Source organism: Hylaeus volcanicus, chromosome 4 (genome assembly GCF_026283585.1).
Source record: "Hylaeus volcanicus isolate JK05 chromosome 4, UHH_iyHylVolc1.0_haploid, whole genome shotgun sequence".
Lineage (NCBI taxonomy): Eukaryota > Metazoa > Arthropoda > Insecta > Hymenoptera > Colletidae > Hylaeus > Hylaeus volcanicus.
The window spans coordinates 5542188-5558636 of NC_071979.1; the positions used below are offsets into that span (position 1 = coordinate 5542188).

At 39.5% G+C, this 16449-nt stretch overlaps 1 protein-coding gene across 8 annotated transcripts in view; it reads right to left on the reverse strand.

The window, feature by feature from the left end:
• LOC128876028 (cell adhesion molecule Dscam2-like) overlaps window positions 1–16449 on the reverse strand; it is a 156378-nt gene that overhangs the window by 47206 nt on the left and 92723 nt on the right. For all 8 annotated transcript variants that reach the window (XM_054122122.1, XM_054122121.1, XM_054122119.1 and 5 more), the window contains exons 2-3: window positions 12157–12507; window positions 7279–7443 (exon numbers count right to left, since the gene is read on the reverse strand). In XM_054122122.1, the coding sequence (XP_053978097.1) occupies window positions 7279–7443; window positions 12157–12507 (516 nt within the window). The remainder of the gene's footprint in view (window positions 1–7278; window positions 7444–12156; window positions 12508–16449) is intronic.

A 16449-nucleotide genomic window follows, 5' to 3' on the forward strand; every position in this document is an offset into this window, starting at 1 on the left:
CGAACCACGACTCAGAGGTATATGAAGTCTAGATCTTTTTCTTCCTCCGAGTCATGCACCGCCATTTTCAATGTTTTCCATCCAGTCGTTTCCATTTTGCCACCCTTAATACTCGTTCGTTTTTCTTTCTAAACTTCCTTCGCGGTCCGCTTTCCTTCGTTCCTCGTTCCAGATTCTGCCCGCAATCTCCCTTATCTTTCTCCGCAGCCCTTGTTTTTCGCGCTTTGTCTTCATCTCTATTTTCAGCTCCCCTCGCTTTAATTCCCTTTCTTCGCCGCGGCCTGTCTTGTTACCGAGAACCACTATCTAGACCCTGTATACGTTATTGCATCTACGTGCGGGAGTAGAATCGGCCACGAGACATTAGCACAGCTAAGACCGGCTGAGATAAGCGGCCCTCCTAAATAGCGATTGTCGGCCAAGTCAGCCGGCTTGGATGGGTTATGTAGTTTCGGTATTACACTCGATGCTACTACCTACGGCCTGCGCCCCCTCGATTCTATTCAAGGTAGATAGGCCGCGTATGTACGTCATGTATAACCGTATATACATGTACAGGTGCATGTACGAGACGGGAGGATCCGACGGGGCCTACCTCGAATTACGTGTAGTCTGACCATGGCGCTATTAGTAAGATGGATACGTTACGCTTACAGAAATATAGCGCCTCTGACTGGCTATAGGTATGCAAACATGCAGGATAATCTAACGACAATAACGTAGAATTTAATAGGATGCGAGGATTCTACGAAAGTATATTTGAAAATGTTAGGAAACGCCATATTTGGCGGTTTGGGTGTACAAGATAGGTGGATGAAGATGCGAGATGAACTAACAGATGGACAGTAGAGTGCAGAGTATATAATTCTTTCATTATATAAATTTCCTAAATAAAATGGGACAGTAGAAACTATTTATAGTGCTTTATAGAGTGTATGTAAGGTACACTTTAGAGAGTGTATGTAAAGGTAGATCTATGCACAAGGGTATATTAATTATGGGAACATAATTGTCATCGAAATAAAATTTCGTGAGGTTACATTATATATTATGCAGGATTAATGTTTAAATGTAAAGAGCAACCTAGCCAAAGGAGTTGTATAACTCAGGGACTTCAGATTGTGACAAAATTTAAATTCCTTAAAAATAAAAGTATAATTTAACGTCGTGTCATTATTAAAGGAATGCAATTTTAAGGTGCACAATGGTTTAAAGCAGTCACATTGATTGAGATTTGCAAGGATCGATTTAAAAGAAGAATTTAACTCATTTAAAGATGATTAAAATTGTTCAATGATTTGTTCGAATTGTTCGTACGATTAAAACATGTCGCCCTCAAAGTTCACTCTCTCAGACAGTACTCTTCAGAACGTACGAGAGATTCCCTGTCATAAAAATTGTGAAAATATTCACGAGATAAAGGAACGCAGACACTTGAATTTTTCAATACACAGATCGATCTTGCGCGCCGCTGTTTCGAAAACGGAACCTCTCTGATGAAAACATGCCGATATTGGAAACGAATGTTTGCTTTTGTAGATACGAGAATTCTTTTGAAGCGTGCAGAGAAAGGCAAACGCAGCATAAGAACAGTCGAAAGGAAATAAAAAAACGTCTCTGTTCATTTCGTTGCGAATCGCGTTGAATTTAGCTTTTTTGTTCCCTCTGTCGATACAGAGCGACAACATTTTTGCATCATTCGCCATTCGAACTCACCCAATTAATGCGTATAATCTCCGTAAGAAGATTTTTACATTTTCATATTTAATTAGCACACATTCACAAAATTCCATGCAATATTAATCCCGTAAATATTATTGTACATAATCGTTATGTGTCTATATTATGACAGAGGACATTGAATTGATTTTCATCGCTAAGAAACCGATTACAGTTTAAGATTTAACCGAACGTGAAACAATATTGTTACTCCAATCGACGAATTCAAGATACACGATGTATTAGCGTGGTTTTGTGCGTGCACGTTCGCAGAGGATAAATTGGCTGCACGGGGAATTAACTGCAACCCGATCCTGATAGATGTGCAAGGATGGATGTAACAGATATACGGGAGTATTGTTTCGATTTGTATTGATCGTATTATGATTCCGGTCAGAAAATGGAGTTTCCATCTAGTGAGCTTAGAAGATCGCCGGAAAGGAAAGAGACAAGAGAAACTGGCAAAATTTAATTTCACGTAGACGTCTGGCACGCCGAGCACGTCGTCGTCTCGATTGGAATCGCATTGTGAGACTCGTACTGGATTTGTTACATTTTTTTTTTTTTTTTTTTTTTTTATACGTCGACTGTTCAGACTTGGCGTCGTTTGCTAAATTCGTAACAAGATATGGTACGAAACAGAGACAAACAAAATTTTATTCGAATAATATACGAAACGATCGATGTACAGAGATATCTCTCTGACATTTACTTGAATAAACGATTATATTTTTACTTGTAAATATACAGTCAGTGTGATAAATATTCGTACAGGGACCGATTCAAAATAAAACTTCGTATATTTATTTTATTAATAAATTTTAGGGGAAGAAATGATTAACCAGCATTCCTACATATTTTTAGAGTAGAATTTGGGTAAATTAAAGTTTATTATTTTTAATCTTAACCTCTTATTTCTTTTCTTATTAATTGTATTTTGAGTTGGTTGATGTACGAGTTTATCTTGCTTCTGGTGTGAACAGAATAAAAATTGTGAAGTATACACGAAGGTCAATAGAACGTGTCATAAATTTGCGGTTACTAGTGCAACACACTTGATAGTGAATGAATCATTAGAGGCAGGCGAATTAGGTTCAGCACGAATACGGATTACGGATATTGGCAAGATTGACAGTGTCCTGTGAGTTGGGAACTGAGACTCTGGAGAGGAATTAGTACGGCTGTTTTGGATTCACTAATATACTGAGATCGCAGTAGTGTTAGGCTCAATTTATCTATATACGTATATATCAGAATTTCTCAAACTGAGAACAACGAGCTTTTGTATATTGAATACAGCGAGTCTCAACAGTCAGAGAAGGTAATTAGCATACGAAATCCAGCTTCCCAAACAGAATGGCGATGCTTTGATTTTGTTGATCTTCATCGCTGCATAGAAACTAGTTTCGCTAACTTTATAAGCCTTATTTGTTCCACTGATGCTAATGCTTCGAATAGTCCTACTAGTACTACTACATTAAACTAGACTTATGGACTATTATACAAGCTCCAATAAACTCAATAATTCTAGGAACTCTCAATAAAAATTATCAATAGATTTAACGTTGTCAATAGTTACAATACTTACAATGACCGTAGCATTTTTAACAATTTTGACAGACCCAACTGTTATACAGGGTGGCCGGTCGGGTGGCACAACTGAGCAGAGGGTTAAAAGGAATAACATTTTTTCGTTTAACGTCTTCGTTTTCGAGAAAATCGAGTTTGCCTCAAGGTTTAGATATGTATTACAAATAAGAAATGTTAATACATGGGTAATACATTTATTAATTTTATTGTACATGACATTATTGAATAAACTGTTCAAAGTACTGTCCTTGTTGACGCGTACATATCATTATTTCAAATATCAGAATTTTCAAACTCGACTTTCTCGAAAACGAAACGTCAAACGAAAAAATGTTATTCCCTTTTTTTCGACCTACTTTTAAATGTAGCATCACCCTCTGCTCGATTATACTACTCGGCCGATCACACTTTGTGCATTAGTCACCACAGCTGTATCATTATGAATAGTGTTCATAATTTAGCTATATCACACGCCAACTATAGCACACGTCGTTGCGTTAGTATAGCATTACGAATTTTACTAGCGGATCGCCTGGGATACAAGGTCTAGGAAGTAGGTTTTGAAGCGTCTCGTCCTTGCACAGTCCTGTCCATACTTGCTTTCGGTAGCTAAACAGCTTCCCGCACACTGACTCTATTATCATGGTACACGAACGGCAGATGACGCCGCATTATATACACACGCCAGATAGGAACACAATACAAGCGCAATACGGCGTATAGAGGGAGATAATACCGTGTAAGGAGCCTTAGCCACTGGCAGGATTGCACTTGGAGAAATAAGTCGAGTTTAGAGTCTGGTCAAACCTATGTACCCGACCTTAGTCAGATTATGGATACGTAGGAGGGAAAGGTTTACCCGATGGGATTACCGAACCGAGATTTGAATAAGAATCACTCGTTTACCAAAAATATTGAAAGTAAAGATCAACTTGCAGAGATGTACTTGCGGAGTAAAATTCTTATTTAGGTTAAATTTTTGTGGGTAGTTTCGAAGATTTTATTTTGCATAAAGATCCACAGTCTAGTAATAATGATCGATAGGTGACACTTACAAGATCGGTAGTCGAAATTCAGTCCAGGTGTATACCAGACCGTCTCCGTCGACTCAAAAATCGAGTAGGAAGACACGGAACCAAGGGGGCACGATACGCAGCAAATTTCACGGTACCGAGCGATAACAGCGGCAGTTCACTGGGTGCGCCAATATCTTCGTGTCGCGAGAGCCGCGCGTTTTTACGGCGTCCTTTTTCGCAGCGTCGCATAAAAGTTACGCCGGTTCGTCGACTCCGCGCTCGAGAACCGTACGACAATGGCTTGCTGGAAACGAGCCAGCTCTTGTATCTTTCTTTTTTCCTTCGGTCCGTTATCGACAATGAATATGTTCGTCATCGGTCGGGTACAATTATAAAATGTTATCGAATCGACGAACGAGAGTGACACAGGGAGACGGAAGAGGAGAAAGAGAGATCGTTAGAACAGAGAGACTAATTACTGCCACCTGTCGAGGAGAACGAAGATCGCGGATAGATCGAGCAAGGATCATCTTCAAACGGCATTAACAACGCGGCATCGCGTCCAATTAAAAGGATTACTAATTAAGCTTACTAATTAATAGTTCGACCGGCGTGATATTACGTTTTAATTACAGAGCGTCATAATTTTCGAACCGATACCGACGCGTTCCAGCACGGACGAAACAAACCTGGCGACGTTCTTAAATCTAATTAATTTTCTACGACTGTTAATGAGTCGACGCGTTGTACGGGCGAAGGTCGATGTCCCCGAGAATAACTCGACCAACGCCGCCAGGTCGGAAGGCTATGGAAGATTATTGTGGATATTAAATTTCAGTGTAGCGGCAGGTTATGGCACCCACCCTCACCCCTTCCACTGGATATTAAATTTTAGTCCTGGTAAGCAACGCTCGCGACGGCATAATGCTCCCTCTGTCCTCTACCTGTGTGAAAATCGTACGATTGCATCCATTCCACCCTCAACCTACACCCCCCACCAAACATCCAGGTGGCATAGCGTGGATGCAAGGGATGTACGGCAGGCAAAATGTAATTTCATTAACGATCGACGATTATAATTAATATAATTATGAATTTCAGTTAATAACGAGTATTCTCCAATTTAATGTTATAATTGCAATCGTTGTTACGTATTGTAGAGATACCATTTCTCTACAGACTTTGTTGTATCAACTCGTTAGGTTGTACATTTATTTACGTAGTTTCGTTTCACATAGTTTCGCTTTACGTATCTTTGCTTTGCGTATCTTCGCTTTACGTACACTCGCTTTACAAGTTTTCGCTTTGCATAGCTGTGCTTTATTTAACGGTCTCTTCATACATCAGCACTGTTCGCGTACATTCTGCGGTCGTTATTACTTTATCGTTCATATACGTGCAATTGTTGCCGACGTTGCACAGGCTTCAACATTAAAAAGGCTCGTATGTTATCAAGTGTACACGCTCGAACGCGCATATACAAGCGCCATTTGTGATTGCATCGTCCTTTCTGTGGCTCGCGATGCAAACCGTTGCCGTTGCTGTAAACTAGGTTTCAAACTGTCATCGCGAATTTGTAGAAGCTGCGATTTTATATTTGTAAATGGCTGCATGTACTTGAAAAGTGCGAAACAATTAGAACACATTTCGTTCCTAATATTCAAACTGCGGATTTTACGCATTAATGACGTACAATAATACGTATAAACATACTAATGTGAGTATAGTATAATATACAGTCGGTCTCATAAATATTCGTACCCCTCGCGCCAATTAAAGAAGATTGTCTAAATTAAATAATAGGTTCGATGTTTTCAAATAAATTTTTCATTATAAATATGCACATGAATAACTTTACACTTGTATATATATATATTATATAAATAATAGGTTCGATGTTTTCAAATAAATTTTTCATTATAAATATGCACATGAATAACTTTACACTTGTATATATATATATATAACGAACATTTTATTTAAAAACACCAAACCTAGCATTTAATTTAGAGAAATTTCTTCAATAAACACAGAGGGTACGAATATTTATCGGGCTGACTGGTAATAATAAACATATTACTACTAACATACAACGTGCATGCTAGTAAATCTCTACAAAAACAAATAAAATTGCCCGAAAGCGTGATCAGCGATAGATTGTGGCAAATTTGAATATAACACCTGGGTGGCAGGTGTCCTAGGAGCGCCCCTGGTTCAACCCCATCCCCTAACGCGTATAATTCTTCGCGCAATGCACCTATCGGCTGTGTCACTGCATCTGCGTCCCTGGAATGTCCCTTGGGCTTTTATTGCCGTCTCCTGCCGCGGAATATTACATTTTGTTAGATAGGCGAAATTATCGATTACGCGATAGCGCTCGTCGCTTTTCACATAGAATAATAGCGTTTGCAGACTATTAGCCTCGCGCTATCTTTTTGCACGTATTTCGGGCAACGTCGCGACGGGTTTTTTTTTCCTTCTTTCTTTTTGCTCCCTCTCGCGTTGCTCGTGATTAATCCGCGAAATTAATGTCACGAGAAATATATAGAGCGGTCGTGTTATTGTAATCTAGAGTTTCGCCCGGTAAGTGACAGATTTATGAACGGAAAACGGCGGAGGAAAAAGTTTCGGTATTCTCTGCGGGGTTGGATAAATTCTTGTAAGTTGTAATAGGCGTGTAAGGGTGACGTTAACTGTTTCCATTTCTTTTTTCTTACGAGGGAAACCAACAGCTGCTCCACTTGGAGACTCTGATGGTATTTGAAGGGATGAATCTTGAAGGCGAATGATTATAGTTGGTAGGGAGTTTCTTACGTGGGTTTTTTTTAATGACAAATTTTGATGTAACATAGACGTCTGCCAACGTTTTATTTATTGAGGAGTTAATCAGGACACGAAAGAGGTTGTGCACAAAAGCTGGTACCGTTCGACTGACATAAAAATGGAATCTTACCTCCTTGTAGAGATGGGTAGATGTAAAACGAGGGTTCTTGTAACCAGGACACGACGCGTACCAAATCTTTCACGAAGCTGGGAACGACGCATCGCAATACCGCTGTGCATCCCCTGGATGCACCTCCGATCACTTCCACGTCGACTTTGTATGCCTGAGCCACCACTGCGAACAAATAAGCGCGGAGTTATTTTTATTCGTGCAAGCCGCGAAGCGAACTTATCTATCTAAAACTTTTGTCAAAGGAATGTAGAATGCGCTCTAAATAGCAAAACTGGAATTCGAACAAAAATTTATAGAAATGAATACGTCATAAAGCTTCTCAAACGCACTTTATCACTATCCTAAGGGGATACATTCTTTTCTGAGTCAAATAATAGAATTTTTGGTAATCATTCTTGTTGTCTTTAAAATATTTCCACGGAAATTATGGTTAAACAATTTAATTCAACAATTTACGACTGAATATGATTGAGATAGCGTATTTCAGCTGTTATAATAGCGTGGCTGACCACTATCCGATATTTCTACTGCGTTATAATAGCGTGTCTGACCATTATCCGTTATTTCTACTGCGTTCGTGTTTGGGAGTATTGATGAGGGCATTATCTGCATTTCGTCGATTTCACTATATTTTAAGTAATCAGATTAAATAAATAAAATGTACCATGTCCCATTTTCAATAACCGACATTAATTTTATGTTACCACGATATTTCCAAAAAGACTTGAGAAGTATGTCTACGTGAAATGATAGGTTCAATGTTTACAAATACGTTATGCAATATAAATATATATAGAGTCAGTGTAATAAGTATTCGTACAGGAACCATTTATTTCAAATTGGTTGCTGTACGAATACTTCTCACACAGATTTGACGTTTCCAAATAAGCATCACGTTATAAATTTGTGCATAAATAATCTTGACACATACAGTCAGTGTAATAAGTATTCGTACAAGAACCATTTATTTTAAATTAGTTGCTGTAAGAATACTTCTTACACTGGCTGTAAGTGTCAACATTATTTATGCACAAATTTATAATGTGATGCTTATTTGGAAACATCAAATATTCAATAGACGACAAGGGTACTTATTAGTAAACTGTTCATGCATATATATATGTCAAGTGAAAATGTGCAACGTCCACAAATCTAAAAAACATATAAAATATCAACGATAAAATTCTCAAATCTCCATCCGAATCTGTAAAAATACGAATTTGCATAAACGAGGATTCGCATGAACGATCCAACCATTGCGTCGCAACGTTATCAATTTGCTACAACTAAATTCCTAAACCAACAGGCAGCCAGCAGCGCCTGCGATCGTCGTTCAAGAAAGGCCTCTAACGAGCTCGCGAGCTCCGTACCGTCGTCGCAGTTCCATTAATTTGCAGTTTCGACCTAGTGCCGCGAAACACGGCCATTCGAATAATCCCACGCGGAAGGATGCCCTTGCGCTCGCGTTAATTGAAACGTGTTACGCGATTCCCGGCAGAGCGCGCGAGCGTCGCGCGTGCGGGCACATGTGCACACGCCCGGGACACACGCGGAGCGTACACGAACGCGCACACGTGGACGCGCGTAAGACACATGTGCGCGCACGTACAGAGGAGGGGGGAGGACTTATGTGCAAGGGTGTCACGTCGTTACTCGTCGTCGACAACCGGGTGAATCTCGTCGTCGGCGTCTGGGAAGCGGTGAGGCGTGAGGCGACGCGAGCGTAACGAACGCCTCGTCCTCGACGTCTGCTGGTCGTTTTTCTCCTCTCCTTTTTTGTTTCTACCGTCGCCCAGCCGCTCGAGAGGCACTGTACTCTTCCGGAGGATTTTATTTACGCGGAAATTCCAAGGGCGACGGCCAGCTGCCAGCGACGCTGCAATCTGACACACCGGCGCCGCGACGCCCGACGAAGACTTCCCCCCGTGTTCTCATCCCGTGACGTCGAATTTCTTGTCGTCTGTTTCGCGACCTTCGGCCGCGTGGTTCCTCTACTTTTTCGTTGTTCGTCTTCCGTTTCGTTCGATTTCGGATAACCTTGTTTAAAACCTCACTGGTCACCGCGATCTACGTTTCCAAAAAGTCACTTTTACTTCCTCGTTTATAAATTTTTTGAATTATTTCTTTTTAATAGCGAGCAATGTCTGTTTATTAGATATAGCCAATTTTATTAAAAAATTTAAATGCATTGTTCAGAAAAGAAATGTCAAACTTTCATAAAAATTCGGCTTTTTAACCGAGCATGCCCTCTTTAAATATCAACAAGAAGCAAAAGGTTTCTTTCAACGATTGCATCAAACACGTCTCTTCGTTCTCGACGGAATAGCGCTCGCTAAAATATTTTTCCCGGTCGTGGCTCCTCAAAAATGTTCCTTTTCCGCTCGAAAACGTTCACGGGGAACTGGTTTGGACGAAATGGAGCGAAACAGGGTCTCGTCCCGGCTTTCCATTGCTGAATTTCCCGCGTCTCGCGACGGGATCGACTTGCAATGGTCCGCGAGAACTTCCGTTCGGTCAGTCACACCGGGATAGAAATTTCTTTCGTTAAACCGAAAGCAGGAAGTAAAGTTTTAATTAACGGCCACGCGTCCGGGCCAGAACTTTATAGCCGCGAGGGAGTGGTTGGGAATCCTGAAAGCGTCGGATCGACCTCGCAGCTGCCACGGATTTGCATTCAGATTGCATTTTTTCCTATTTTTTCTTCTCCTTTTTTTAAACAGGTAATTACACCGAGCCCCGCACCCGCCACTCGCGGCGTTTCACCCGCATCCGGTCAGAAACGGAACATCCTCGGTCAGGACTCGGCCGGACTTCGCTTTTTCCTTTCTTCCCGCGGCCGCGGCACCTCCTAATGGTTTTTTAATTATTTCTCCTATTATTCCGAACGCTCGAAGCGCAATCAACGTTCTGCCCGCTTCGTTTAGCAAGGATTTGCAACGACGGGACCAAAACAACTTCGCGTTGGAGGAAAATAGGTTTCTTTCCTGTCGTTTAATGCGACGCGAGTCGTTCTTTAAGAAACATTTTCATATTTCCAATACAAATTTCTGCGATCTATATTTGAAAAATCCCCAATTACACTCTGTTGTTATTTAAAATTGTTTTTTAATCATAGTATTCAAAGTATTACCGGCCATATCATGTTTAATCTATAGTTTTAGTAACTGCCTTTTATGCGATTGATTGTTCCTATTTCTTTTAGAAAAGTAAATATGATTTTGCACGATGAAAGTCCCAAGTTCAACAATTTACGACTGAATATGATTAAGATAGCGTATTTCAGCTGTTATAATAGCGTGACCATCCTCCGTCTGACCACTATCCGTTATTTCTACTGCGTTATAATAGCGTGTCTGACCATTATCCGTTATTTCTACTGCGTTTGTGTGTTGGGAATATTGATGAGGGCATTATCTGGATTTCGTCGATTTCACTATATTTTAAGTAAGCAGATTAAATAAATAAAATGTACCATGTCCCATTTTCAATAACCGACACGTGAATATGATTGGAATAACGTGTCTGGCCGTTATTTTTATTTGCTTTGGTGTTTGTAATTATTAATCACGGTATTATCTGCTTTTCATCGATTTTACTATTCGTTTATTAGTTAAATTAAAACAGATAATGCCATACCATGGACATTGCTTGCAAACGCCAATACAAATAGAATTAGTGAGTAATGGGCGGATAAATTCCATAAATATTTAAATATATCGAGATGAATTCTCCGTGGAGTAGAGTAATAACGATAAACTTCAATCAAAGCGTACTCAACCGTAGGATTACCTATTGAATTATCAAAAACAATATTTTGGAAAACCTATCAAAAAATCGCGTACCATTCGGGTGTGTTTAAAAATCAAAATTCTGAAACCGATTTTTGTGCGACCAATAATGATACTAGGATGCCCAAGGGGTTAAGATAAGGGGTCAGATGAAGCATTCGATCTACAAAAGTTGATAACGGAACTCGTGTATTTCGATCTGGTACCTTCAAATTTACGATCCGATAGAAACTTATTTCCAATTCATAGATGCGAGCAATTTAAACAACAATAACCATAAATACATGTTTAATTGTACCACATTGTAGTATTAATTCGAACGAGTTCCATGAATATGTAAATGTGGCAGGTGAAATTCTCTAGGGAGTAAAACAATAATAATAATTCGATGTTGAACGTACAACGTACAAATTCAGCTGTACAAAGGAAAAGTGAACAGTGAAAATATGAAAGAACTGAGAAAAAATTGTTTTTAAAATATTCAAATTGAAATCTAAATTGAAAGCACATATTTGCAATATTTCGTGGCTGCATGGGAACTATTGTGATTTCGATTATGTAGTTTGCAAAGCAAGTATACAGAGTGTCCCATTTAACTGTTGCAACTCGTATACCTCGCATGTTTTTTATGATTAAAATTTGTTAATAGTTTCTAAGAGATTTTATACTTTTTCAACACAAGCAAAGAAACTCCAAGCATGGAAATTCTAAGCAAGGAAATTCTAAGCAAGGAAATTCTAAGCAGGAAAACTCCAAGTATGGAAATTTTAAGCAAGGAAATTCAAAGCAAGGAAACTCCAAGCAAGAAAACCAAAAATCAAGGAAATTCCAAGCATGGAAATTCTAAGCATGAAAACTCCAAGCATGGAAATTCTAAGCAGGAAAACTCCAAGCAAGGAAATTCCAAGCAAGAATACTCAAAGCAAGGAAATTCCAAGCAAAACAAGCAAGGAGTTCCAAGCAAGAATATTCATCCTAAAAATTTGTATAACCATCTATCTGATAAACCTACTAAAGGGTTTGACAAAATGAGCGTTTAGACCGAAAATGTTAAGAAACGGTCCAATGATCGCTGATATTTTCTTACCTGCCCTGACCTGGACGTCGCGGCTAAGGACTCTTCCAACGGAATTGCTCGCGACGCATCTGTAAGCAGCGCTGTGAACATCCTGACGGAACGCAGCGGCCGGAAACGGCAAAAGGACCAACGTGCCATTCCTCAGCACTCTTCGAACGCCCGGTACGTCGTTCACCGGATGTCCATCCGCGGTCGACCAATCGATGTTGGGCGGAGGGCTTCCTGTCGCGGTGCAGTCCAGCCAGGCGCCGCTCGAATTTGAAAATTCCACCCTCGACGGCGGTTCGATGACGAAGCTTGGCCCGCGTAAATGCGCGTCGAACCCGTGACCGCTCGCGGACGTCACTGCTGCGGCTGCACCTGCCAACAAAAACGAATGCCTGTTGTAAAATTCGCATAAATCCACGGTATGATTGACGAAAAACTGGTCGCGCATAGTGGAGCTGGAAAAACCTGTTCGAGAGTAAAGAAACGTAAATGGCGGTAATTAATCACTTTCGGGTGTCATACAGTTTCCAGTCAACGCTCAAGAATATGTTATTGCTATTAGGCAAGTGTAAAGTTACTTTAATATCGAGAGATTTAGTTTGCAAGTAGAGAGTGTTTTATTGAAGTTGAGATTAGGTGGATTTTTATTGGAAATTCGTAATAATTGTAGGTGATACTAATGGCTGATCGTTACAGCACACTGGTCATTGTTTGATCCATTGATTCAACATTTTTTATTTCTATTTATAGTGAATTTAATTCGCCAAGGATATTACAAGGGAAGAAAGATTTATATTCTCGTTAACTTTAACAAAAGAAAGTTACAAATTCGACTCTGTCAAATTAAAAATCTGCAGTATTAAAAATCTTCATACGCGAACTTTGTTGCAAATCTAACAACTTTCTAGCATTCAAGTTTGCCACATCGAGTTGGCTATTGTAAATTTTCTAATTCCGCTAACCAGATTCTTAATACATGTAAAAATACATGGAGTTTCGTGAAAATCTGAAAAGCTCTTTCCAGTTTTGGCCAGTTTTGTGGAATTCCAGCCCGCCGTGCGACGCTCGAATTGCCAGTCAGCGGACCGCGAGAGTTTAATTGCGACGCAGAATCGTGTCCCGCCATTTTTCCACATTTTCCATCGTCGGTAATTTTGATTAAACCTTTATCGCCGTTGAAAATATTTCCCGCTACCCAGACGCTGATTTCGAATGAATGCGAAATCGGGAATATTTCGCTCGTGACGGAACGCCTCGGTGCTGGATTATGGTTTGCAATATTTTGTATGAAATTGCATCAGCCGCGTATAATATTTTGTATTAAATTACATACCGCGATGAATTGTATTTTACGCGATGCTCGGTACGGCCGATCCGTGTAATATGCCATCATAAGCTTCTGCGGCGATGTGTAGATTTGAAAAAAAGAGCTCCGAAACGAACGAAATTGGTCGTAATTTTGTTCGTTTACGATTTTAATCGAAAGTAATATTACGTGATATCAAGTCAGCGATGATGTGAATGTTTTATAGATATTACTGACCTGTAACGTGTCAAACAATTTCGTGTGTTTATTAAATCTTTCTGGTGTGACGCTTTAAATATTACAATTTTTTTTGTAATTACGTGTACGATTGACTCTACATAAAAATTACTACTATCTAAGATAACAATACCTTTTAGGATCACAACATAAACATAATATAAATTATACTTGTTATTAAAAAAAAATTGTTGTTGTAAGGGATTAAAGATTCATAATTGGTCCCTCGAGAGGTTAATGACGTGTACACATCACGCGATGCACACACGGTGCACAGTTTGCTCGTTCGATTCCGCCGCGGTGAAATAGTTCGTCGAGTTTCAAAATTGATTAAGCGCTTCGGTTATCGCGATTGTCGGTAGCGAGGATAGCACGTCGGCCAAGTTATCCTACTCGAAGTGTATCAGACATGCTGTGCATCGACATAATGCTTTGATCAGGGGCGCGAAAACACGAGTCAGCAAGTACTCGGGGCTCTTGCGTCGTTAGAACCAGTGGCTTCAAGCCACTTCGGGCTAATAACTTCGGCCAGGCCACTCTCGTCGAGAGTGCAGTTTAATTGTCACGATATTCATACGGTGGCAAGGGAAACACAACGCGCGGGGAGAGTTCGATTTTAGGAAGGACAGCGCGTCCAATGGAGACCAACCAACAATTGAGGGATGTGGTGAAATAAGGAGGCAGCTCCACTTTTTTGTATGGTGTTGAGATTAGAACATAATCACGGATTTGAAACGGATTTGATGGAGACAGAGCAGGAAGAAGAATGAATTTTGCACTAATTTTACGACTTTTTGTATTCCGCATTTTTTGTTTGTATCGCTAAATGTTTTGAGAAATGAAAATAAATATGTGTTTGAAAAAAAATTTATTATTAGAATTATATAATTACATTAACACGACATACGCGCTTTCTTTCGCTTTGCGTTACAACGACTTTACGATAATAATAATAATCAGAATATTATGTTTATATATTTGTCGATACTCTTTCTAAATCGTGTACATATTCACCATTTTCACAGTCGAACTGGAGTTTTCAATTTTGCAAAATCGAGTTTATCCTATTTTCACAGCGATCGATATTCCACCGCGGCCGTGCGGAACGTACGTTCTAAAACTTGCGTATCGATCGGGACTTCGCGCGGTAGTGTGTTAATTAAAAATTCATTTATCTTAAATTCGGAGTCTGGTCTAAAAGGATAACGTTTGGACCTTTTTTTAATACTATTGTGGCAGGGCCATTATATAATAGCATTTGTTTAGACCAATTCGTCAACCAGTAATTCAAGATCATCTATTGCAATATAAATCCCTTACTATTTCTTTCCTACTTTATTGTTGCTCACATCATTAATGTTAATTTGAGTAATGCTACACACACCACCAATCGCAATTCAAGATTATTTACTGTAGTTTAAATCCCTTAATATTACTTTTCTATTTTATCGTTCCATTCATTATAATTATAATGGATATCGTTTGTTTGGTTAGTTTAGGAAATAGATACTTCTTGAGTCTTGCTCAAATTAACATCAATGATGTGTACAACAATAAAATAGAAAAGGAATATTAAGGGATTTATATTGCAATAAATGATCCGGAATTATGATTGGTGGTGTATCTAGCACAAAGAAAATTTATCTAGCATAATGAAAAATTAACATATGAAATAATGATTAAATACTTTCACTTGTAACGTCTTAACCTATTGATCGATATATCGCTTATCACGTCAAAATAAAATTAATGAAATGTACAACTGATTCCTAATGTATCCCTAACATATAAAAATTTGAATGATTATCTATGACATCCCTACGTAATGACAGTGAACGTGTTAAAAAGATGGGACATCGCTAGCAATTAACAAACGAACCGAGACAGAGAGGGGGGAACGGAAGGGGGAAAGGTTATTGCATATCTCTGCCGTCGTTCATAAGTGAAGAGCGGTTCAGTGAAACGTGGAACTCATAACGACGTCCAAGGGACAGGACTCGTAACTCGTTTATAACGACGTTCGCGGGAGAGAAATTCGCGTCGCGACCGAATTTCGTAATACCCTTGGCTAGTATGCGCGCCGCATACAAAACACAAAGTATGCAAATCCCCGCCGCGGCCGAATTGAAATCCCCGTAGTGTCCGGCAATTACAGAACGTCACGCTGACTCGCTTCCGGAATTGTCTCGAGCACTTAATTACTAATTCCAGCCAAGTGTTTTGGTAGCTAGCTTCACGTTGAATTTCACGCATGGTCCCTTATCCGACCCCTCGCACACGCACACACACACACACACACACACACATACAACGCACACGAGCGCGCGCGTGAGAGCTCTGCAATTAAGGGGGTATTCTGCTTTGAAATCCCAAAGAAGAGGTTTCTTTCTGAATTTTTGTACTCGAACGTTACTGGGGATGTTTATGTAGTTTCATATTTTTGTAAGTACGAATAACGAATGAGAATTTAGAGGAGAGTATGTCTTATCTTCTATGCATTTCCTTTATCATTCGTATTTTATATATTTTTGCATTTTTCATTTTCCCACGTTTCCATTTGCCATAAACGCACAAACGCCCACGGTCTACTGGTGACAGTCTTTTCAAATTCAATATGTTTAATCATTCAAATTTCAACGAGGTGCTTATTTTTATTTTTTATTATTTAAAGTTGCGTCAACGTTATTTAGCGAATGCTCCATATCGTAAATTACAAATTACGGTATACTCTATAATAATATAAACCCCTATAATAGTACACAAAGTTTCCA